Source organism: Phyllobates terribilis, unplaced genomic scaffold (genome assembly GCF_046119375.1).
Source record: "Phyllobates terribilis strain yellow unplaced genomic scaffold, ASM4611937v1 Scaffold_11__3_contigs__length_659146591, whole genome shotgun sequence".
Taxonomy (NCBI): Eukaryota; Metazoa; Chordata; class Amphibia; order Anura; family Dendrobatidae; genus Phyllobates; species Phyllobates terribilis.
Window position 1 is genome coordinate 581,548,857 of NW_027362771.1, and position 24,837 is coordinate 581,573,693.

General features: G+C 47.7%; 1 protein-coding gene across 2 annotated transcripts; it reads right to left on the reverse strand.

Annotated features, from left to right (window-relative positions):
• Positions 1 to 1,309: 1,309 nt before the first annotated feature.
• On the reverse strand, positions 1,310 to 19,032 carry FARSA (phenylalanyl-tRNA synthetase subunit alpha). 2 transcript variants are annotated; one of them, XM_073654238.1, is made up of 13 exons: positions 18,823 to 19,032; positions 14,742 to 14,879; positions 13,815 to 13,913; positions 13,393 to 13,511; positions 11,521 to 11,613; positions 11,286 to 11,414; positions 11,087 to 11,202; positions 10,436 to 10,520; positions 10,198 to 10,297; positions 9,903 to 10,071; positions 8,522 to 8,599; positions 3,529 to 3,643; positions 1,310 to 2,572 (listed from the first exon to the last, which is right to left on the reverse strand). In XM_073654238.1, exons 1-13 carry the CDS (start codon positions 18,994 to 18,996, stop codon positions 2,467 to 2,469), a joined length of 1,521 nt encoding a protein of 506 aa, XP_073510339.1. In that variant the 5' UTR covers positions 18,997 to 19,032; the 3' UTR covers positions 1,310 to 2,466. The 2 variants fall into 2 exon arrangements, with proteins under 2 accessions (XP_073510339.1, XP_073510340.1); XM_073654239.1 differs by lacking the exon at positions 18,823 to 19,032 and adding an exon at positions 14,954 to 15,082.
• Between the last annotated feature and the right edge of the window lie 5,805 nt (positions 19,033 to 24,837).

Below are 24,837 nucleotides of genomic sequence, written 5' to 3' on the forward strand. Positions count from 1 at the left end.
TCACAGAGCTCCTCCCTTCTGCCTGTGTCATCCTGTGGTGGGAGGAGCAGACCCCCCATGTCACAGAGCTCCTCCCTTCTGCCTGTGTCATCCTGTGGTGGGAGGGGCAGACCCCCCCATGTCACAGAGCTCCTCCCTTCTGCCTGTGTCATCCTGTGGTGGGAGGAGCAGACCCCCCATGTCACAGAGCTCCTCCCTTCTGCCTGTGTCATCCTGTGGTGGGAGGGGCAGACCCCCCCATGTCACAGAGCTCCTCCCTTCTGCCTGTGTCATCCTGTGGTGGGAGGGGCAGACCCCCCCATGTCACAGAGCTCCTCCCTTCTGCCTGTGTCATCCTGTGGTGGGAGGGGCAGACCCCCCCCATGTCACAGAGCTCCTCCCTTCTGCCTATGTCATCCTGTGGTGGGAGGGGCAGACCCCCCCCCCCCATGTCACAGAGCTCCTCCCTTCTGCCTGTCATCCTGTGGTGGGAGGGGCAGACCCCATGTCACAGAGCTCCTCCCTTCTGCCTATGTCATCCTGTGGTGGGAGGAGCAGACCCCATGTCACAGAGCTCCTCCCTCCTGCCTATGTCATCCTGTGGTGGGAGGGGCAGACCCCCCCCATGTCACAGAGCTCCTCCCTCCTGCCTATGTCATCCTGTGGTGGGAGGAACAGACCCCATGTCACAGAGCTCCTCCCTCCTGCCTGTGTCATCCTGTGGTGGGAGGGGCAGACCCCCCCCATGTCACAGAGCTCCTCCCTTCTGCCTGTGTCATCCTGTGGTGGGAGGAGCAGACCCCCCCCCCCATGTCACAGAGCTCCTCCCTCCTGCCTGTGTCATCCTGTGGTGGGAGGAGCAGACCCCCCCATGTCACAGAGCTCCTCCCTCCTGCCTATGTCATCCTGTGGTGGGAGGGGCAGACCCCCCCCATGTCACAGAGCTCCTCCCTTCTGCCTATGTCATCCTGTGGTGGGAGGGGCAGACCCCCCATGTCACAGAGCTCCTCCCTTCTGCCTATGTCATCCTGTGGTGGGAGGGGCAGACCCCCCATGTCACAGAGCTCCTCCCTCCTGCCTATGTCATCCTGTGGTGGGAGGGGCAGACCCCCCCCATGTCACAGAGCTCCTCCCTTCTGCCTGTGTCATCCTGTGGTGGGAGGAGCAGACCCCCCCCATATCACAGAGCTCCTCCCTTCTGCCTATGTCATCCTGTGGTGGGAGGGGCAGACCCCATGTCACTTGACCATTCTCTGTACTAGACATGTGAGATTTCTTATAAACCACAATGATGTATTGAATATCAATAAACAGAGAACAATTCAGTGAATGCGATCAATGTGTTTTATTTCCATTAGAAGCTGATAATCTGCACATCTGAGATCATGTTGTCAACTCTGTAACATTCCCATCTGTAATCGTATTGAACCCTGATCCACCGGCCATAATAAAATAAAGGAGGAGGTTCTAAGAAATGTCAATAAATAAAGTATCCTGCACCCCCAGGTCCAATATAACAAGTTATACTTATAAAATGCAGCATTTTCAGATTCGGCTCTTAAAAAGGAACACTCCTATAAAAACTGATACACAGCGGGGCAGATTTACTAATCAGCCAGAAGGGGCCGTACATCACATTTACTAAGTGTTTTGGATATTTTATCACCACTGAGAGAGAGACTTAGCGGAAAAGGGACTAGATTTAGTGGGAAAATGGATGGGGCTTAAGATGCTTCACATTGTGCATAAAATTTAAAGGGAATCTGTCACCAACCCCAATACTTGATTAAACTATACGGGTCTCAGCCCTTATAAAACTCACACCTGCAGTATAGATTTCCCTTTAATTGTCCAGAAAAAGTTTTATTACATCTGAAAATAAGGGTTCGTTGGTGCACCCTTGGCGTGACCAAACAGCTCAATGCACCATTATGTCCCCTCCACCCCCAATAAGCATGCCGCACACCTGCCCATCACCTGATTGAAAGCGCTCACTTGCCCATAACCAAGCCCTGCCTGAATTGAACCCACGTTGACACTGACACTGGAGGAGCCCAGCGACAGTGCAGACACCGTCTCATCCTCCTCTACTGTTGGCAGCACCTGCTCGCTGTGCACGAGATCACACAATCACTCGCTACTGTGTAATCCTGTGGGCACCGCAGACAGGAATCCTGAATGGGTGGATGATGAAGCCGCGTCATGCACCGCCCCCTAGGATCCCACACTGGGCAGAACGGTGACGGGTGCATCAGTTTTTCCTGGAGTGTTCCTTGAAAATGGAGAAATATATATAGGATTTTAAACACATTATGTTTTATCAAAATCTACCCATACAAACAAATTCTGGACATCTGTACAAGTCCCATGAAGATGAGAAGAGGCCCCATTACACACGCAGAGTAGTAGATGTCCCCTGCGGAGTCATCATCAGGGGTCGGAGCACACTGCAGGTACGCTACAACACATACGGGCAACATACTCTCATTATGAGTCCAGGCGGCAGATAGGGCTGTCATACACCATCTGCAGATTAACCTTATGTCCCACCAGTTCTCTGATGTTATTAATGCCGTACTTTATCATTGTCGGCCTGGAAGGAGGGAAAAAAAATAAATAAAAATAATCAAGTTTATTGAGTGGAGACGCAGATTACATACACACTGGAATATAAAACATTTGCATATATATTTTTAATTGCTGCAAATTGGCATTCCTATAGTTCAAAATCCACATTTCCTACACGTCTCTATGGTTACAGACTACAAACAAACAGTGTAGTCTGATCTGGCGATGATGTGCATCTCCCATATAGCAAAAAAAAAAAAAAAAAGGCAACAGTGGGAGGAAAGACTACACCTGGGTAGTCTGTAATAATAATAGACAGACACATAGGTCTGCATAGGAGCTGCAAACACAAAATGGGGATTTATAATAAAGATCATTTTAGATTCATTCTGCCGGAAGTCTGTCATAGTCTACTGTTATCTGTGCAAGCAGATCAACATGGATTTTCTGCTGTCAGCGCAGTAGGCGGTACATAACGGCACCTCTCATCTTCTATGTTGCAGTATTTGGATTGTGGCCCCAGGCATAATAAATGGGATTATTACAGGACATTTTAGGACAAAAAAAAACATTTCTGTTCATTTTCTTTGTGCAGAAATGAGAACACAAGACTGAAATGCGCACTGACCAAGTAAAATTTTAGGTGCGGTATTATTCATGATTGATATTGACAGGAATCAGTGCGGAAACCCAAAATGGTATACATACGCCCAGAGCCCGACCACATAGCAGCCCACATATATAAATCCCTATACCCCTCTGATGGAGCTGTAGACGAGGTCACGTGATGATAAAAACATGTTTACGTATCCGGGGGGTGAAGCATATGGCGGTAGACAAGAAACATTTACACTAAAGGGATTAACAAGGGAACGGCTAAAGACTGAAGAGGCAATCAGACTGCGGGTAATCCACCCGGCCGTCTGTGGCAGGTCAAGCAATTACACTACTAACGCCATCCATTAGTGACCCCCTACTCACCTCTCCAGCGACAGACCCCAGGCGATGACGGATACATCCTCAGGTAGACCCATCGGAAGGAGCATTTCTGGACGGAAAACTCCAGAGTTTCCAACTTCCACCCATTTCTTCAAACCTGCAACGAATTACATTTCTATTAATACGCAAACCGGGTGAGCCAAAAAATGACCAACAATCCCCTACTGATCCCGTTATATATGTGAGACATGATAAATGGATTATCTGCAGACCTGGGACAGGTTCCTTTCAGAAGGGTATCTGTATAATGCCTATTCAACTAAGGAAAAAAAAATGGTGGCAATTCCAATGTATAAATTCCCCCTCCCCCAAAATAAAGATTACCTGATGTACCCGATAATTTCTCTCTCTACAGGAAAGTCTGAACCAAGGGGCGAAACTTGGAAAATCTAATCCAGCTTGCTGTTGTAACCTGCTGTGGATTTTAGCTGTGCAAATGTGCAGCTAATATCCACAACAATTCCAACCCATATAATCTTTCAGGCAATTACCAAACCTCCAGATAGCTAAAAAAAAAAAAATAAATATGAAAGCAGCACTCCAAGAATCTATGAAAAACTGATTTAATAGCCCATTAGGGCTCAGCAATGTTTTGGTTTTGTTGAGAACCTCAAATTTTGGAGGAAAGTTTGGGGGGTGCATCTTATAGTCCGGATGTATGGTCTGGCTGTAGATGGTAGGGTGAGTGGGGGAGCAGCAGCAGCGGAGAAGGCACAGGAGGCAGGAGCTGCCTGCTGCGGCTAACACTGTGCCCGCTGTTAAAGAAAATGAATATTCACTGTTCCCCACTCCCATGGGTGTGGGGGAATAGTGAATATTCACTATCTTTAATAGCAGGTACACATGATCGCCGAATCGCTGCACGAAGCAGACGGCTGCGGCTACACTGTGCGCACTACTAAGGAAAATGAATGTTCACTGCTCTCCATGCCCAGACTATGGGCGTAGGGAGCAGTGAACATTCATTTTCCTTAGTAGCAGGGTGTGGGGAGCAGTGAATCTTCCAGCAGCTGACCGACCTCAGCGTGAGGGCGCATGGCAGTGACGTCATGTGCTACTCACACGGTGAGATCGGCTGCTGGCATCAAAACAGGATGCAGCGCTGGAGCACAGGGAAGGCGAGTAGAATCCTTTTTTTGTGTGCAGCGTGAGGGGGACGCCATATACACACGTGGTCAAAATTGTTGGTACCCCTCGTTTAATGAAAGAAAAACCCACAATGGTCACAGAAATAACTTGAATCTGACAAAAGTAATAAATTAAAAATCTATGAAAATGAACAAATGAAAGTCAGACATTGCTTTTCTGCTTCCATAGAATTAAAAAAAAAAAAAAAATTAAAACTGATGAAATCGGCCTGGACAGAAATGATGGTTCTTCTTAACTTAATATTTTGTTGAACCTTTTGAGGCGATCACTGCAATCAGAGGATTCCTGTAACGGTCAATGAGACTTCTGCACCTCTCGACAGGTATTTTGTTCCACTCCTCATGAGCAAACTGCTCCAGTTGTCTCGTGTTTGAAGGTTGCCTTTTCCAGACGGCAGGTTTCAGCTCTTTCCAAAGATGCTCAATAGGACTTAGGTCAGGGCTCATAGAAGCCACTTCAGAATAGTCCAATGTTTTCCTCTTAGCCATTCTTGGGTGTTTTTACCTGTGTGTTTTGGGTCATTATCCTGTTGCAAGACCCATGACCTGCGACTGAGACCAAGCTTTCTGACACTGGGCAGCACATTTCTCTCTAGAATCCCTTGATAGTCTTGAGATTTCATTGTACCCTGCACAGATTCAAGACACCCTGTGCCAGATGCAGCAGAGCAGCCCCAGAACATAACAAAGCCTCCTCCATGTTTCACAGTAGGGACAATGTTCATTTCTTGATATGCTTCATTTTTCCGTCTGTGAGCATACAGCTGATGTGCCTTGCCAAAAAATTCCATTTTTGTCTCATCTCTCCATCGGACATTCTCCCAGAAGCGTTGTGGCTTGTCAACATGTAGTTTGACAAATTCCAGTCTGGCTTTAAGATTTTTTTTCCAACAATGGTGTTCTCCTTGGTCGTCTCCCATGAAGTCCACTTTGGATCAAACAACGATGGATGGTCCGATCTGACACTGATGTCCCTTGAGCTTGATGTTCACCTTTAATCTCTTTAGAAGTTATCCTGGGCTCTTTTGTTACCATTCGTATTATCCGTCTCTTTGATTTGTCATCAATTTTCCTCCTGCGGCCACATCCAGGGAGGTTGGCTACAGTCCCATGGATCTTAAATTTCTGAATAATATGTGTAACTGTAGTCACAGGAATATCAAGCTGCTTGGAGATGGTCTTATAACCTTTACCTTTAACATGCTTGTCTATAATTTTCTTTCTAATCTCCTGAGACAACTCTTTCCTTTGCTTCCTCTGGTCCATGTTGAGAGTGGAACACACCATGTCACCAAACAGCACAGTGAGTATCTGTAACCCTATATACAGCACAGTAAGTATCTGTAGCCCTATATACAGCACAGTGAGTATCTGTAGCCCTATATACAGTACAGTGAGTATCTGTAGCCCTATATACAGCACAGTAAGTATCTGTAGCCCTATATACAGCACAGTGAGTATCTGTAGCCTTATATACAGCACAGTAAGTATCTGTAGCCCTATATACAGCACAGTGAGTATCTGTAGCCCTATATACAGCACAGTGAGTATCTGTAGCCCTATATACAGGCCACTGACTGATTACAAGATTGTAGACATCTGTGATGTTAATTAGTGGACACAACTTGATTTAACATGTCCCTTTTGTCACATTATTTTCAAGGGTACCATCATTTCTGTCCAGGCCGATTTCAGGAGTTTAATTTTTTTTAATTCTGTGGAAGCAGAAAAGCAATGTCTGACTTTCATTTGCTCATTTTCATAGATTTTTAATTTATTATTACTTTTGTCAGATTCAAGTTATTTCTGTGACCTTTGTGGGTTTTCCTTTTATTAAACGAGGGAGTACCAACAATTTTGACCACGTGTGTATACACCTGGATGGGTGATATTAGTACATAATTGGGGGGACATTACCCCTATAACAGTGTCAGCAGCAGAACCCCTCCCCCATAAGAGTGCATCAGGACTACAATTTTTGCTTCAATTTTTTTTTCCTCCTCTAAAATCTAGGTGCGTCTTATAGTCCGAAAAATACGGTATATATATTTATTATATCTCACTTCTTTAGGAGGCACGTGATGAGATTGGATATTCCACAAACCTCAGGTCTGTTGCCTCTGGCTGTAAGATAACTGGCTCCAGCAGAGGCTACCCCCCTCCGCTGCTACACCCCCAAAAATGCCTTCAGCCAAAAGTAAAAAATAAGAATAAATAAAACCTATGGTATTTTGCAAAACTGTTGCAGGAATTTACAAGAATTTCTCCAAACGGACCTCCTCTATCATTTATTTTCTAGGAGTACTGTTCCTTTAAGATCCTAACCTAACACACCATGTGCATAATTATAGTTTTGAGACTTTGAGACACCATTTTCAAGATTTCTGCATTTAGCAACACGGGAAGGGTACGATGCTCATGTCCTGCTGGCAAACACTGCAGGGTTCGCTACAAGACAGTGCTCAGAAACCCTGCGCCACGTATGTTCAGGACGGGTTTCTCAGCCTCTGCATGCAAAAAGTGAATGTGTACATTTCCGGACAGCAAGCAGTTATCTTGAAAATTGTGTATATAGAAAAGGTAAATTTGAGGACATGGGGAGGAGGGGGTAGTGGTCGAGGTGCAATGCAAAAAGTAATCAAAGGAGGGGCACCGGCAGGCAATCCCCACTACCCCGGCGGTGTACTGCAGCTGCCCCTGACCTGGATAACACCCTGTAATCACTTCATGTCCGAGCTGATGTTTTGGATTCATGACAGATCCCGGCGCTTACACATGTTATTTCCTGCGGGCGGCTTTGTATTATATAACAGGGCCTAATCCTCCAATTACAGATGAGGAGGGCAGCGAACATATTGCCTGGAAAGAATACGACACGTGTGGTATAATCCTGGGGATCAGTTACAGATGTGCTTCATATAATGTGCACCCGGGAACATGTTGTAACACACCAATGAGAAAGTCATCTGATTATAACAAGCATCAGATGCTGCAGAACCTCTTACTAAGGAATAATCGGTACAAGACATGCATTGGGAAATTGTGCAGCAGCAGTGGTGTGCATTGCAAAGATTTGCATTGTCACTTGCAGGAGCATAAGCAGTGGCGTACTTTGTGAAGTCCCGGACCAGTGAACGAGGCCGTGCCCTCGCCAAGAGGCCAGCGCCGTGCCCTCGCCAAGAGGCCAGCGCCGTGCCCTCGCCAAGAGGCCAGCGCCGTGCCCTCGCCAAGAGGCCAGCGCCGTGCCCTCGCCAAGAGGCCAGCGCCGTGAACGAGGGCGTGCCCTCGCCAAGAGGCCAGCGCCGTGAACGAGACCGTGCCCTCGCCAAGAGGCCAGCGCCGTGAACGAGGCCGTGCCCTCGCCAAGAGGCCAGCGCCGTGCCCTCGCCAAGAGGCCAGCGCCGTGCCCTCGCCAAGAGGCCAGCGCCGTGCCCTCGCCAAGAGGCCAGCGCCGTGCCTCGCCAAGAGGCCAGCGCCGTGAACGAGGGCGTGCCCTCGCCAATAGGCCAGCGCCGTGAACGAGGGAGTGCCCTCGCCAATAGGCCAGCGCCGTGAACGAGGGCGTGCCCTCGCCAATAGGCCAGCGCCGTGAACGAGGGCGTGCCCTCGCCAAGAGGCCAGCGCCGTGAACGAGGGCGTGCCCTCGCCAAGAGGCCAGCGCCGTGAACGAGGGCGTGCCCTCGCCAAGAGGCCAGCGCCGTGAACGAGGGCGTGCCCTCGCCAAGAGGCCAGCGCCGTGCACGAGGGCGTGCCCTCGCCAATAGGCCAGCGCCGTGCACGAGGGCGTGCCCTCGCCAAGATCATGTTTTCATTTTCTGGATCCTGACCTTCATGATAACTGAAGACTTCCATGCTTGGCTCTGTGTAAGGATTATATGCAGGCTTGAAACGCAATTTAGTGATTCCTAGAAGAAAACAGCAATTAGTCTCTGACACCGATATCGAGAGAGAGAAAATAAATATTTTCCCTTCTGACTCCAAGGATTTCATTGGCAGCTGTCACCAACATTGCAGTATGGTATTCAAGAGGAAGACTGCAAAAATATCTCCACAAATATGTCAGATAACAAGAGATGTAAAATAAATCCTGTACATAGGGGGCAGTATTATAGTAGTTATATTCTTGTACATAGGGGCAGTATTATAGTAGTTATATTCTTGTACATAGGGGGCAGTATTATAGTAGTTATATTCTTGTACATAGGGGGCAGTATTATAGTAGTTATATTCTTGTACATAGGGGGCAGTATTATAGTAGTTATATTCTTGTACATAGGGGGCAGTATTATAGTAGTTATATTCTTCTACATAGAGGAGCGGTATTATAGTAGTTATATTCTTCTACATAGGAGCAGTATTATAGTAGTTATATTCTTGTACATAGGGGCAGTATTATAGTAGTTATATTCTTGTACATACGAGGCAGTATTATAGTCGTTATATTCTTGTACATAGGGGGCAGTATTATGGTAGTTATATTCTTGCACATAGGGGGCAGTATTATAGTAGTTATATTCTTGTACATAGGAGGCAGTATTATAGTAGTTATATTCTTGTACATAGGAGGCAGTATTATAGTAGTTATATTCTTCTACATAGGGGCACTATTATAGTAGTTATATTCTTGTACATAGGGGCAGTATTATAGTAGTTATATTCTTGCACATAGGGGGCAGTATTATAGTAGTTATATTCTTGCACATAGGGAGCAGTATTATAGTAGTTATATTCTTGTACATAGGGGGCAGTATTATAGTAGTTATATTCCTGTACACACGGGGCAGTATTATAGTAGTTATATTCTTGTACATAGGGGGCAGTATTATAGTAGTTATATTCCTGTACACACGGGGCAGTATTATAGTAGTTATATTCTTGTACATAGGGGCAGTATTATAGTAGTTATATTCTTGTACATAGGGGGCAGTATTATAGTAGTTATATTCCTGTACACACGGGGCAGTATTATAGTAGTTATATTCTTGTACATAGGGGGCAGTATTATAGTAGTTATATTCCTGTACACACGGGGCAGTATTATAGTAGTTATATTCTTGTACACAGAGGGCAGTATTATAGTAGTTATATTCTTGTACACAGAGGGCAGTATTATAGTAGTCACATTTTTGTACATAGGGGGCAGTATTATAGTAGTGTGATAAGACACCTCAAAGCAAAAATGCGCTGTGCTCATAGTTTTCTACATACCAAGTTTAGTGAAGAATTCCTTCAGCACACCCATGAGGTCGCCTAGTGTGAGCCCAACATCGGCCACTACACCTTCTATCTGGTGGAATTCCGCGAGGTGGGTGGCATCCAGAGTCTCATTCCTGAATACTCTGTCAATGGAGAAATATTTCACTGGTGTGAACTCCTTCTACGTAACAGAGAAAGAAAACTATATTATAAACAGACCACATATCTGCCTTGTGCCAATTGGAGGGAGGGCAGCGTTACACCCCAGACCACCAGTCACCCACAACACTCCTGCACCTGAATGTACCTGCTGAGCAAGTTTGTAGAGCATCCGAGCACTGACCGCCGTGGTGTGCGTCCGCAGGAGATTCTTCTTGGCCTCATTTATGCTCCAATCATATTTATACCTACAAAAGAGTAGATTACATATATGCATGACATCGTAAAGTCTGCCCCTCCCTCCACAGGGTGACAGTCAGGAGGGAGGAGCTATGTGAAATGAAGTCTGCTCCTCCCTCACAATGACAAATACCCCAATCTCTCACCCTTGTGATCCATATCCTCCTTCAGAATGAACTTTCTTCACCCGCTCGAGATAATCCATGGGAAATTCTGACGCCAGCGCTGGATCTGAAGGAAACAAAACTATAACAAACTTCCTAGAAAAACAATGCTTTACTGATGGGAAGCAGTCCAGTCAAGGGGATTGTGTGACTGGCGCTAGTAAGTCGCCGGGGAGCTGCAGCGCTCGTCGGCCGCCGGGGGAGGAGGCTCGAGCTGCTGCTGGGGAGCTCGTCGGCCGCCGGGGGAGGAGGCTCGAGCTGCTGCTGCGGAGCTCGTCGGCCGCCGGGGGAGGAGGCTCGAACAGCTGCTGGGGAGCTCGTCGGCCGCCGGGGGAGGAGGCTCGAGCTGCTGCTGGGGAGCTCGTCGGCCGCCGGGGGAGGAGGCTCGAGCTGCTGCTGGGGAGCTCGTCGGCCGCCGGGGGAGGAGGCTCGAGCTGCTGCTGGGGAGCTCGTCGGCCGCCGGGGGAGGAGGCTCGAGCTGCTGCTGGGGCGCTCTTCGGCCCCCTGTGGGGGGAGGAGGCAGGAGCTGCTGCTGGGGCGCTCTTCGGCCCCCTGTGGGGGGAGGAGGCAGGAGCTGCTGCTGGGGCGCTCGTATGAATATACTTTTATCGGTCACAACACTTTGGCACGGACCCTGCAGGAAGAAGGTGTCATGTTGGTCTCTGGCCGGATGCTGCTGAGGCTGGAACAAGGCGTCGAAGTTCCAGAAGGAGCTCTCTATGAAGTTATTGGTCGGCATCTCTGTAAATCTGGTAAAACAAAGTAGAATGGAGTCTCCGGACACACAGAGTAACTGTGATGGACACTCCAGGGGGGCGCAGACGACACTTACCCCATCTCTAAGAAGATCTGCCTAAACTGTGTGCGGACTTTCATCAGCGGGTGCAGGTGCCCACATTCAGGCATCACTCCCAATGCATTGAAGTTATAGGGCTTAAATTTCTTGTCTCTCCAAGAACCGCTGCAAACGGGAAACCAGGAAAAAAAAATGAGGAAGGCAAGAGGGGGAGGAGGGGGATGCAGCTTCAGGCGTCCATCCATAGAGGACCACGATGCATTGCACTGACCTTGAGATCATTTCTGGGGTCAGATCCGTCTCCTGTTTTGTAATACTCGTGCTGAAGCCTTTACCCTTCGTCACCCAGTAGGTTTTAATGGTCCTGGATAGAGATGAAAGAAAGTATATAAAGTATCGTCAACGCACCACCTTAAGTATAGAGAGATCAATGAAAAACCTAATCGTAACCAAATCAAAGTGAGGTCCTGGGGGTAAAGAAGTCACTTTTTACTTTTAGACAGATTCATAAATCTTATCTATTGTTGTAGATTGTCTAAAATCCACCTTCAGGCTTAATTTTCTGTCCCTCCACCATGCTTTATACTGCAGTACTCATTTAGATCAGCTGCAGTATCTGAGTAGGGGCTCAGCAGAAAGTCTGTGCACAGAGATGATTTCCAGCAAAACAAGGATAAAACAATTAAAAAGTACAAGGAATTATCAGTAACGGTGGCAAATAAACTAAACCAAATGAGCCACAAACAAGTGGGAGGAGCCAGGAACTCTGCTTTAACCCCTTCCTACATTCGGAGGCTCTATAAAATGTATGTTCAGTGGCTAACATAGGCACAAGAGCTCAGCCTGTGTATTCCACTAGAAAAGCCAGGAGGATCAGAGTGATCTCAGATCCCAACCACTTAACCCCTTAGGTGCTGCAGGCCATAACGTCTGCAGCATATAAACAGTTTGAAAAGAGAAGGCTCCAGCTATTAACCTTATGGGTGCCAATTGCTTTCCGTAATAGTTGGTGGCTTAATAGAGACATCAGTCTGACAGAAGTAAGGTCTAATAGTTCAGTTTAGGTTTTCCAAAGCATTATAAAAGGGATCAAGTAATCTCTGCTTGATTAAATGAGCTAATGGGAAGGAAAAGAGAAAAAAAAAAAAGTATATTGTGATCAAAAGTTAACACACCCCCTCTATTAAAAAAGTAAATTTATATTATATATATATATATATATATATATATATATATATATATATATATATATATATATATATATATATATATATATATTATACACACACATTTTTTTTTTTTTACATTTTATTTCTTTTTCTCTTCAAATATTAAAATAAAAAAAATAAAATATCAGAAAAATATAAATTTTGCATTAATTAATTTTACCAGACCCATGGAGTAAAGTTATTGAAAGTTATTGTAATTGAACTATATTGGCTATGCTGTAATAAAAAATAATAAAAAAAAGAAATTATAATAAAAACTAGTCCTTAAGGGGTTAACAGGACTACACTATCACTAGCACTTATGTTCCAGTAAAGTAGTAGAAAAATAGATTAAAAATATATATAATTAATAGATCAAATAAAAGGATAAGAAATCAGAGATAAATGTCAGAAGAGAAGACTAGTCCACATTAGTCATACACTCCTGTGGAGTGAAAAGGGTTAATCATTGACACTGCCAATAATAGAAAGTCTAACACTGCCCCCTGGTGTGCAAACTACAGAATGCAGCCCTACTCCTGTATACAGGAGGATTTCTGGGTATAGTCCCTTCACCTTTGTGATGTGACTCACTGTTACACTCAGCGCCTGCACTCACTGACAGCAAGCACAGACGGGACACACAGGCCGACCCCCTCATTATAAAGCATAGATCTACCTGATGATTTCTCCCACCAGAATTAAACAAAAATCAGCTCTGAGCACCAACTTCCGGTGAGCTACTGCTTCTACATTGGAGTCAATCCGGAAAAGCAGAGCAGCAGTGTAAAGCATGGAAGACAAAAAAAAAAAAAAAAAGATGAAAAGCCTGAAGCTATAGCCGAAACGGGAGTTGTTGATCACCGCTGTTATTAATGGAGCAGAGTTATATATCCAGCAACTCACAGTAATGGTCGCCTGCTCTGGGCACTTACACTTCATTAAGGAGCTTCCTCTTCTTCAGCTCATTCTTCTCCTTCTCATTCACACTGTCAGACTTTCCTTGCAGGACGAGCTGCAGCTTTTCCTTAACCGTGTCCTCTACTGCATCTACCTGCGAAGGCAGAGAGCAGCATTAGCGGGTTAGTAGTGCCGCTAGGTGGTGCCGTATTTGGAGAGCTGACCTGATTGTCTGCAGCGGTCACGTGTCCTTGTGTTGTGGTCCAAGTGGACGCCCCCTTAAGGGGGTTAAAGTATTTGTCCTAGTCCACATCAAGACTTCAGCAGAGCAGGTAACATCACGTGTACTGATAACAGAGTGCGTGATTGGCGGTAGCGGTACCCAGGTGAGGGGAGCAGGACCGCCCCTTTAATAACCATTACCACAGATATATATTACACGCAACTCTTCACTCACCGTCCTGAACACACGAGGGCCGCCCTCTGCCCCTTTATCCAGCCGGACCCAGCGATTGGACATGGCCTTACTGAAGCCCACCTTGGCGATGGGGAGTTTCTGTAGGGAACACACAGGATGAGGAGCTCAGGAACTGATCACAGGGACTTCCTCTATAATACCAGACAGTCCTTAAAGGGAAACTGCACCCAGTATAAGGGGATGCACACAGCATCTACAGCCAAACGGTATGTGTACTTTAAGGATTATCAGAAAACGTGTCAAGGAGACGATCGCGGGGGAATATACACGATCTGGGACCATCGATAGACATCGCATGACCCAGCTGACATATATGGGTCCCAGTTCTGCGACATGCACAATCATTGGGAAAGAAGTGATGCGTTTCTTCATTAATTTCTGAAATGGGCCATAAATGCGAAACCACAAGTCCCAGCATGTGACAGTCTAGAAATTAAAGGGCCGGATCCATAAGAGGGGCGTGTGCAGGTTAAGAAAACCATGTCTGCCTCCTTCCAAAAGCAGCGCCCCAGCTGGCCACACGTTGGTCCTCCTGCTTGGATCCAATGAGGTGAAAAGCGTTTTTTTTGAGGTTTGTACCCACGTTTTTTTTTTTTTTATTACTGGGTCCCTTCATCCAAAGCATATTGACCCCCAATAACGGCCCAATGAGGCGTCGGATGACTTAAAGGGAGTGTCACCTCCAAATATGAACTGACTCCCTTTAAAGGTGTACACACCCTTTAAATAAAAATAATTCCATAAAGCTGCTCTTCCTCATATGAATGAGGACTCGCTGTTAATCATGAGACCAGGATATTTAGGATGGTCTGGACCCGCCCAGCGGACACTTTAGCCTTTATTTGCATGCAGTGCTATCCTGACTGTTTCCCTCTAGCACTGTATTTTGCGGGGGGCCACACTCACCATCAGCTCGCTCTGCAGCAGACCCTCTTTAGGCAAGTTCTGGAAGACCTGGACCTCGTGACTGCCGCTGTCAGCGATCTCCCGCCCCTCGGCACTCAGCTCCCACTTCTTGCTGGATCTCTGCTCCGCCTCAATAATCTGGAGGGACAGAGACAACCGGATGGATCACAGTTCACCCAATACCTGACCCCCATCCTGAAATAGTGACTCACTGCTACGGGTTCTTTTGGGGGTACGGAGCTCCACAGGTCGGCGCCAGCTGTCTTATACAGCCGACACCCATCCTCTTGGTGAGGCATCCGACTGAAGAGACGATGGGTCGCCATTGCTACACTGCAAGTATTGCCATAAATCAAATGAGCACAGGCTGAAGTGTGTGTGTAACATACACTGCTCAAAAAAATAAAGGGAACACTTAACAGAATATAACTACAAGTAAATCAAACTGTCCACTTAGGAAGCAACACTGATTGACAATCAATTTCACATGCTGTTGTGCAAATGGAATAGACAATAGATGGAAATTATTGGCAATTATCAAAACACCCTCAATAAAGGAGTGGTTCTGCAGGTGGGGACCACAGACCACATCTCAGTACCAATGCTTTCTGGCTGATGTTTTGGTCACTTTTGAATGTTGGTTGTGCTTTCACACTCGTGGTAGTATGAGACGGACTCTACAACCCACAGAAGTTGCTCAGGTAGTGCAGCTCATCCAGGAGGGCACATCAATGCGAGCTGTGGCAAGAAGCTTTGCTGTGTCTGTCAGCGTAGTGTCCAGAGGCGGGAGGCGCTACCAGGAGACAGGCCAGTACACCAGGAGACGTGGAGGGGGCCGTAGGAGAGCAACAACCCAGCAGCAGGACCGCTACCTCCGCCTTTGTGCAAGGAGGAACAGGAGGAGCACTGACAGAGCCCTGCAAAATGATCTCCAGCAGGAAACAAATGTGCATGTGTCTGCACAAACTGTTAGAAACCGACTCCATGAGGGTGGTATGAGGACCCGACGTCCACAGATGGGGGTTATGCTCACAGTCTAACACTGTGCAGGACGCTTGGCATTTGCCACAGAACACCAGGATTGGCAAAGTCACCACTGGTGCCCTGTTCTCTTCACAGATGAAAGCAGGTTCACACTGAGCACATGTGACAGACGTTACAGAGTCTGGAGACACCGTGGAGAGCGATCTGCTGCCTGCAACATCCTTCAGCATGACCGGTTTGGCAATGGGTCAGTAATGGTGTGGGGTGGCATTTCTTTGGAGGGCCGCACAGCCCTCCATGTGCTCGCCAGAGGTAGCCTGACTGCCATTAGGTACCGAGATGAGATCCTCAGACCCCTTGTGAGACCATATGCTGGTGCGGTTGGCCCTGGGTTCCTCCTAATGCAGGACAATGTCAGACCTCATGTGGCTGGAGTGTGTCAGCAGTTCCTGCAAGATGAAGGCATTGAAGCTATGGACTGGCCCGCCCGTTCCCCAGACCTCAATCCGACTGAGCACATCTGGGACATCATGTCTCGCTCCATCGACCAACGTCACGTTGCACCACAGACTGTCCAGGAGTTGGCGGATGCTTTAGTCCAGGTCTGGGAGGAGACCCACAGGAGACCACCCGCAACCTCATCAGGAGCATGCCCAGGCGTTGTAGGGAGGTCATACAGGCACGTGGAGGCCACACACAATACTCAGCCTCATCAGGAGCATGCGCAGGCGTTGTAGGGAGGTCATACAGGCACGTGGAGGCCACAAACAATACTGAGCCTCAGTTTGACTTGTTTTAAAGGACATTACATCAAAGTTGGATCAGCCTGTAGTGTGTTTTTCCACTTTAATTTTGGGGGTGACTCCAAATCCAGGCCTCCATTGGTTAATACATTTGATTTCCATTGATGATTTTTGTGTGATTTTGTTGTCAGCACATTCAACTTTGTACAGAACAAAGTATTCAATGAGAAGATTTCATTCATTCAGATCTAGGATGGGTTATTTCAGTGTTCCCTTTATTTTTTTGAGCAGCGCAATATTATATATATATATTATATATATATATATTACAGACCAAAAGTTTGGACACACCTCATTTAAAGAAATTTCTGTATTTTCATGACTATGAAAATTGTACATTCACACTGAAGGCATCAAAACTATGAATTAACACATGTGGAATTATATACTTAACAAAATAGTGTGAAACAACTGAAAATATGTCTTATATTCTAGGTTCTTCAAAGTAGCCACCTTTTGCTTTGATGACTGCTTTGCACACTCTTGGCATTCTCTTGATGAGCTTCAAGAGGTAGTCACCGGAAATGGTTTTCACTTCACAGGTGTGCCCTGTCAGGTTTAATAAGTGGGATTTCTTGCCTTATAAATGGGGTTGGGACCATCAGTTGTGTTGTGCAGAAGTCAGGTGGATACACAGCTGATAATCCTACTGAATAGACTGTTAGAATTTGTATTATGGCAAGAAAAAAGCAGCTAAGTAAAGAAAAATTAGTGGCCATCATTACTTTAAGAAATGAAGGTCAGTCAGTGCGAAAAATTGGGAAAACTTTGAAAGTGTCCCCAAGTGCAGTTGCAAAAACCATCAAGCGCTACAAAGAAACTGGCTCACATGAGGACTGCCCCAGGAAAGGAAGACCAAGAGTCACCTCTGCTTCTGAGGATAAGTTTATCCGAGTCACCAGCCTCAGAAATCGCAGGTTAACAGCAGCTCAGATTAGAGACCAGGTCAATGCCACACAGAGTTCTAGCAGCAGACACATCTCTACAACAACTGTTAAGAGGAGACTTTGTGCAGCAGGCCTTCATGGTAAAATAGCTGCTAGGAAACCACTGCTAAGGACAGGCAACAAGCAGAAGAGACTTGTTTGGGCTAAAGAACACAAGGAATGGACATTAGACCAGTGGAAATCTGTGCTTTGGTCTGATGAGTCCAAATTTGAGATCTTTGGTTCCAACCACCGTGTCTTTGTGCGACGCAGAAAAGGTGAACGGATGGACTCTACATGCCTGGTTCCCACCGTGAAGCATGGAGGAGGAGGTGTGATGGTGTGGGGGTGCTTTGCTGGAGACACTGTTGGGGATTTATTCAAAATTGAAGGCATACTGAACCAGCATGGCTACCACAGCATCTTGCAGCGGCATGCTATTCCATCCGGTTTGCGTTTAGTTGGACCATCATTTATTTTTCAACAGGACAATGACCCCAAACACCTCCAGGCTGTGTAAGGGCTATTTGACCAAGAAGACGAGTGATGGGGTGCTACGCCAGATGACCTGGCCTCCACAGTCACCAGACCTGAACCCAATCGAGATGGTTTGGGGTGAGCTGGACCGCAGAGTGAAGGCAAAAGGGCCAACAAGTGCTAAGCATCTCTGGGAACTCCTTCAAGATTGTTGGAAGACCATTTCCGGTGACTACCTCTTGAAGCTCATCAAGAGAATGCCAAGAGTGTGCAAAGCAGTCATCAAAGCAAAAGGTGGCTACTTTGAAGAACCTAGAATATAAGACATATTTTCAGTTGTTTCACACTTTTTTGTTAAGTATATAATTCCACATGTGTTAATTCATAGTTTTGATGCCTTCAGTGTGAATGTACAATTTTCATAGTCATGAAAATACAGAAATTTCTTTAAATGAGGTGTGTCCAAACTTTTGGTCTGTACTAATTATATATATATAAATTTTGTTCTAATCTTCATTTACTGACCGGGTTAAATATTTTTTTTTCTCTTGATTGAACAAGTTTTTTAAATTTTGAATTAAAACTTTTTTGGCTTCAATTTTTTATATTTTTATATTTAAAAAAAAAATTACATATATTTCATTTTTTTTTTAAATAGAAAAAGGCCTGGTTTTTCGCACAGCTCCACCAATGGAAAGTTTTCCGGACCCCTCTTGCTGTCAGTGAATGGGGACACTCCTGTTTCTTATGTAGAAGCTGCACAGACAGAATGGTTCTCACAATACCTTGTGCAGCACTCCCGGCCCCGCATGCTGGGACTTCTAGTCCCACAGCAGCCATATGTTTGCCATATACACACCCTGCGTTATTGCATCATCCGGAAAGTCTCACCTCTCCCAGGGACTGCAGACTCTTGACTGCACCCACCACTTGCTGGTGGTCCACTCCCAGAGCCCCCGCCATCTCCAGGCTGTCCAGACCCCCGCAGTCGCCATCCCGCAGCTGCTGTAGCAGCAGCTCCGCCACTGTGTTATCAGCCATGCTGCCGGCTTCCCTGCTGCGCATGTGCCGGAAACGTCAATCAACTAGTCCACAATGCTTTGCGAGTGCGCGCCATCTTGGTTCTCTGCGTTCCCTGAAGCCTGGTGTCCGCCATCTTGCTCCTCTTTTCTACGTTTCCTGGTGATGAAGGAATAAACAGTGTAGTGTGCACACAGCGCCCTCTGGCGGGGTCCAGCTGCACTCAAAGGATTTGTTGACTACAGGAATCGGTTCTGTGATCTCTGCTTGCTGTCACTGAATGGAATTATTCTTGTTTCTGTACAAATGTGAAAGCTTAGGGTCAGCACAAGTCTGAATTCCTCTTTCCTGGTAATATAATAATCCATATAAATTGCCACCATGTATGTATACATAGTCAGGAGGGGCGCACTTGCACAGCTCATAACTTTTAAAGACTGTAAAGATGGACAGATTATGTGGCGCACAAAGAGCTGCACTGGAAAATGTTAGGTCCCCCCCACCAATTTACCATATCAGTCTACCTTGCCAACATAAAGAAAATGGTAGAAAATTATGGACTACCCCTTTAAGGCTGCGACTACTAAACTTTTCACTGTCCTGTTCCATTATAGGAAAAAAGAAACAGAAAGACGGATTCATCATTAGACGCCCAGCAGCAGAGCCTGACGGTCCTCACTGACTATAATGAGCGCTGGCTTCTTTCTGTCAAGTGTCTCATTATATTTTACTCCCAAGTTCTTGTTCCTACAGTATAAGTACTGTACACTCTCAGGCCGTCTCCTCCGAGCTTCTCACTGGCCTCAGGCCGTCTCCTCCGTGCTTCTCACTGCCCTCAGTTCGTCTCCTCCGTGCTTCTCACTGCCCTCTGGCCGTCTCCTTCGTGCTTCTCACTGCCCTCTGGCCGTCTCCTCCGTGCTTCTCACTGGCCTCAGGCTGTCTCCTCCGTGCTTCTCACTGCCCTCTGGCTGTCTCCTCCGTGCTTCTCACTGCCCTCTGGCCGTCTCCTCCGTGCTTCTCACTGCCCTCTGGCCGTCTCCTCCGTGCTTCTCACTACCCTCTGGCCATCTCCTCCGTGCTTCTCACTGCCCTCTGGCCATCTCCTCCGTGCTTCTCACTGCCCTCTGGCTGTCTCCTCCGTGCTTCTCACTGCCCTCTGGCTGTCTCCTCCGTGCTTCTCACTGCCCTCTGGCTGTCTCCTCCGTGCTTCTCACTGCCCTCTGGCCGTCTCCTCCGTGCTTATCACTGCCCTCAGTTCGTGTCCTCCGTGCTTCTCACTGCCCTCAGTTCGTCTCCTCCGTGCTTCTCACTGCCCTCTGGCCGTCTCCTCCGTGCGTCTCACTGCCCTCTGGCCATCTCCTCCATGCTTCTCACTGCCCTCTGGCTGTCTCCTCCGTGCTTCTCACTGCCCTCAGGCCGTTTCCTCAATGCTCCTCTCTGCCCTCAGGCCGTTACATCTGCGCTCCTCTCTGCCCTTAGACTGTCTCCTAAGAGTTCCCCTCTGCCCTTAGGCCAACTCCTCAGTGCTCCTATCTATGCTAAGGCCGTCACCCCAGCATTCATTCTGTGCCTTCTGCACTCCTCTCTACCCTCAGGATGTCTTCTCAGTGCTCCTCTCTACCTTTAGGCCGTCTCTTCTGCGCTCCTCTCTGCCCTCAGGCCGTCTCCACGGCATTCCTCTCTGCCCTCAGGCTGTCTCCTCAGCGCTCCTCTCTGCCCACAGGCCAGTTCCTCAGCGTTCCTCTCTGCTCGCAGGCCATCTCATCAGTGCTCCTCTCTGTGCTCAGGCCTTCTCCTCAGCATTCGTCTGTGCCCTTGGGCATTCTCCTCAGAGTTTTTCTCTGCCCTCAGGCCATCTCTACAGCGCTTCTCTCTGCCCTCAGGATGTCTACTCGGCGTTCTTCTCTGCCCTCCGGCCGTCTTATTGGCGTTCCTCTCTGACCTCAGGCGGTCTTCTCAACATAACTCTCTGCCCTCAAGCCAGCTCTCCAGTGCTCGTCTCTGCCTCAGGCAGGCTCCTCGGCGTATCTCTGTATCCTCAGATCTTCTCCTCGGCATTCCATTCTGCTCTCAGGCCATCTCCTTAGCACTCCTCTCTGCCCTCAAGCCATCTCCTCAGCACTCCTCTCTGCCCTCAAGCCATCTCCTCAGCACTCAAGCCATCTCCACAGTGTTCTTCTCTGCCCTCTGGCCATTTTATTGGCGTTCCTCTCTGCCCTCATGTGATCTTCACAACATAACTCTCTGCCCTCAAGCCAGCTTCTCAGCACTTATTTCTTACTCAGGCAGGCTCCTCGACATTCCATTCTGCCCTCAGGCCGTCTCCTCAGCACTCCTCTCTGAGCTCAGGCAATCTCCTCAGTGTTCGTCTGTGCCCTTGGACCTTCTCCTCAGTTTCTCTCTGCCCTCAGCTGTCTCCTCAGTGTTCATCTATACCCTCCGGCTGTCTCCTCAGAGCCCATAAAGAGCGCACAAGTTCGCGGCAGCTGGACAAAAGTGGGTCACTGGTGAGGCAGGCCAGAGGAAGGATTGAAGGGGGTCCTGAGCTATACTTCTGAGCTGCCTGGCAGTTGACCGAGCCCCACACCTGGTGGACGCAGCACGGCTCGGGCGGTCACTGCTGACAGAAGTGACCCGGAACAAATGAACTGTGAATAAAGACCCTGGACTGTAACTTGTTGTCTGTGTGCTCCTTCGCGCCTCCAGCACTACCGGTACTGGGACTCTCACCACCATCACTCCCACCATCCACTACACTGCCCTGGGGCCGCACTCTTCCCTTGGGGAGTCACACCATCCCAGCTGCATACATCATCAGCCCCAGCGGTCTGCCTTGCAGCGGCGGTTCCTAATAACCGCAATCCACGGGTGGCGTAGTCGGACATCACTTAAAACTTATAAAGGGACTACCACTGGTCTGACCACCCTGAGCCACGGACTGGGTCGCCACTACTACCCCCATCGTTCCCCTATTGCCCGGATCTGAGTGCCCCACGGCCCAGGGGGCAAGTCACACCAGCAGCACTTGCAGAGCCAGCAGCGCATGCAGCAGAGTCAGCAGAGCATGCAGTAGCAGCACCAAGAGCAGCTACAGCAGCAATGACAGCAACAGCAGGAGACAAACAAACCCCTGATGCAGAAAATTCAACTCCTGTCAGAGCAGATCCTTGACAGGACCACCGCTCCGCCCCCATACTCAGGTGGTAGAGCATGACGTCCTAACAGAGCCACATGTAAGAGTGAATCTGAAGCCGTACCGGATTCTGGAAGCACGCCGGGAGGTGATCTCGGCCGAGGTGAAGAGGATGTTAGATCTCGGTGTAATAGAGGAGTCAAAGAGTGGGTGGTCGAGCCCAATCGTCCTCGTGCCAAAACCCAACGGAGAGTGGAGGTTTTGTAATGACTACTGCCAGCTAAATGAGGTGTCCAAGTGTGACGCGTACCCAATGCCCCGCGTCGACAAACTCATCGAGAGACTTGGACCGGCGAGGTACATCACCACTGTTGACCTGACAAAGGGCTATTGGCAGATCCCAATGTCCCAGGCGGCTTTCTCGACACCTGATGGGTGCTTTCAATACACTCGAATGCCGTTCGGACTACAGGGGGCTCCAGCCACCTTCCAGAGGGCTATGGATCGGATCCTAGCCCCACATAAGAAGTATGCCGCAGCCTACCTTGACAACATTGTTGTCTTTTTCCCAGACTGGGCTAGTAATCTACCTAAACTACAGGCCATTCTGGATGCTCTGAGGAAGGCGAGATTTACTATAAATCCAAGAAAATGTGCCGTTGGAAAAGAGGAGGCCAAGTACTTGGGCTATGTCATCGAGAGAAGCGAAATAAAGCCACAAGTCAACAAAGTGGAGGCAATCCAGACCTGGCCGCAGCCGCTCCCCAAGAAGCGAGTAAGAGCGATCCTGGGAATAGTGGGATATTACTGGCGGTTTATTCCAAATTTTGCCATGATAGCCGCGCCACTGACGGATCTCCTAAAAGGCACCAACCATGGTGAAGAGGATGGATGAAACAGAGACTGCGTTTCAACAGCTGAAGACAGCACTGTGTAAGCAGCCGGTCCTGGTCACACCAGCCTTTAAGAAACAGTTTGTGGTCCAGACAGACGCATCAGAAGTTAGCTTAGGAGCTGTGCTGTCGCAGGAGATAAATGGGGAAGAGCATCCCATCTTGTATATGAGCCGGAAACTCTCGTCCTGCGAGAAAAATTATGCCATTGTGGAGAAAGAATGCTTAGCCATAAAATGAGCCATAGACACATTAAGATATTAGCGCCTTGGCCGAAAGTTTAAATTGGTGTCAGACCATGCCCCTTTGAGATGGTTGAGGGAAAAGAAGGGTAAGAATGCCCAGGTAACTAGGTGGTTCTTAGGTCTCCAACACTTTAATTTTCACGTGGAGCATAGACCCGGGAAGTTACACGGGAACGCTGATGCCCTCTCTAGGATTCCCTGTCTGGTATGGGAAGGTGCTCAATCCCCCGGCTTTGGGCAGAGGGGGGGATATGTGATAGTCACTGGTATGATATACGAGGGGAAGTATGTGTCACACAGGTTGCTAGCCTGTGTGAACTGAAACCTATAAACTTTCTGCCAGCATGTTATATGCTGGGGGTTAGCTCACTTAAAGGGTGTGGTCTTATGGGAATGGCAGAGGGTGCAAGGCCATTCCCCTACCTCTCCTCAGGGTGTGGCTGAGCAAGGTTTAAATGCTCAGTCACCATTTTTTTTGCTGTTGTTGAGTTTGGAGTGGCAAAGACTCCAGACTGGGAGGCCACAGCTCAGAGAAGAGCTGAAAGCTGGGACTACAACCTGTGTGTTGGAGAACCCCACACTGCTATGGACTGTGCTATCGTTTATCTTTTGTTTTGTTGTTTTGCCAGTAAGGCTGTGTTTATGATGCTGGAGTTGCAGGGCTTTATGCCGTAAAATAAAGCCTGCAGAGAAAACCCGGGTTCCTAAGTCTATTTCCGGAAGCGGCCGAGCGAGTCGTCTTACCACAACGGTTATTGGAAATTACACCACACAGTAAGATAATGGACTAAATAACATTAGTGTAGGTCATAGCTGACAATTCAGAACCACAAAAACATATAACAGGGTACTGAAAGTGCAATAAATATATAGCACATTTAAAGTTTTTAGGACATACCACAACCCCCTAACACCACTCCAACGCCATTTCGCTACTGCGTCATCAGGCTGTCTCCTCAGCACTCCTCTCCACACTCAAACTATCTCCTCAGCGTTCCTCTCTGTCCTCAGGCCGTGTCATTGGTATGCCTCTCTGCCCGCAGGCCGTGTCCTCGGTCTTCCTCTTTGCCCCCAGGTCAGCTCCTTGTTATGATCTGCTACAAGCACTAAGGAAAGACAGGAGATCTGTCCCTACAATAGAACTAAACTGGATCCCTACGATGTAACGGGGAACCTGATCCTGCGATCAGACCCGCTAAAGTCCTCGGCTAGTCTGTACGAAGACCTATAGATGCAAGGGAGGGATCCCTACAAGAACTAGGGGCTGGGATAAAGTTGGACACCTCCTAGCAGAAATTGTAGCAGTAAAGACAAACACACAACATAGAACATAGAGGTCAGAAGACCTAGCAAAACTAACAGAGAAAGGTAACAGAGTACCAAGCTAGCTCAAGAGTAGAAAATACAATGAAGTCCAGCAAGGCCAGGAGGGCGGAGCCGGATTAAATAGGCAAAAATGGTCATGTGACCAGCAAACTAGAAAAAACCTAACAGGAGAGTTCTAACAGTACCCCCTCTTCTAAGAGGATCCTCCGGATCCCCTAGGACCGGGCTTATCAGGAAACCTCCTGTGAAACGCTCTGACAAGTCTGGAAGCAGAAACATCATCCGCCTT

Excerpts from the sequence above, each read along its gene's own strand:
- FARSA (XM_073654238.1), bottom strand. The coding sequence starts at position 18,996 with ATGCGCAGCAGGGAAGCCGGCAGCATGGCTGATAACACAGTGGCGGAG. Across the intron at positions 11,614-13,392 it reads AGGAAGCTCCTTAATGAAGT|GACCATTAAAACCTACTGGG; the intron begins GTAAGTGCCCAG and ends ATCTCTATCCAG. Across the intron at positions 10,072-10,197 it reads TCTACAAACTTGCTCAGCAG|AAGGAGTTCACACCAGTGAA; the intron begins GTACATTCAGGT and ends TCTGTTACGTAG.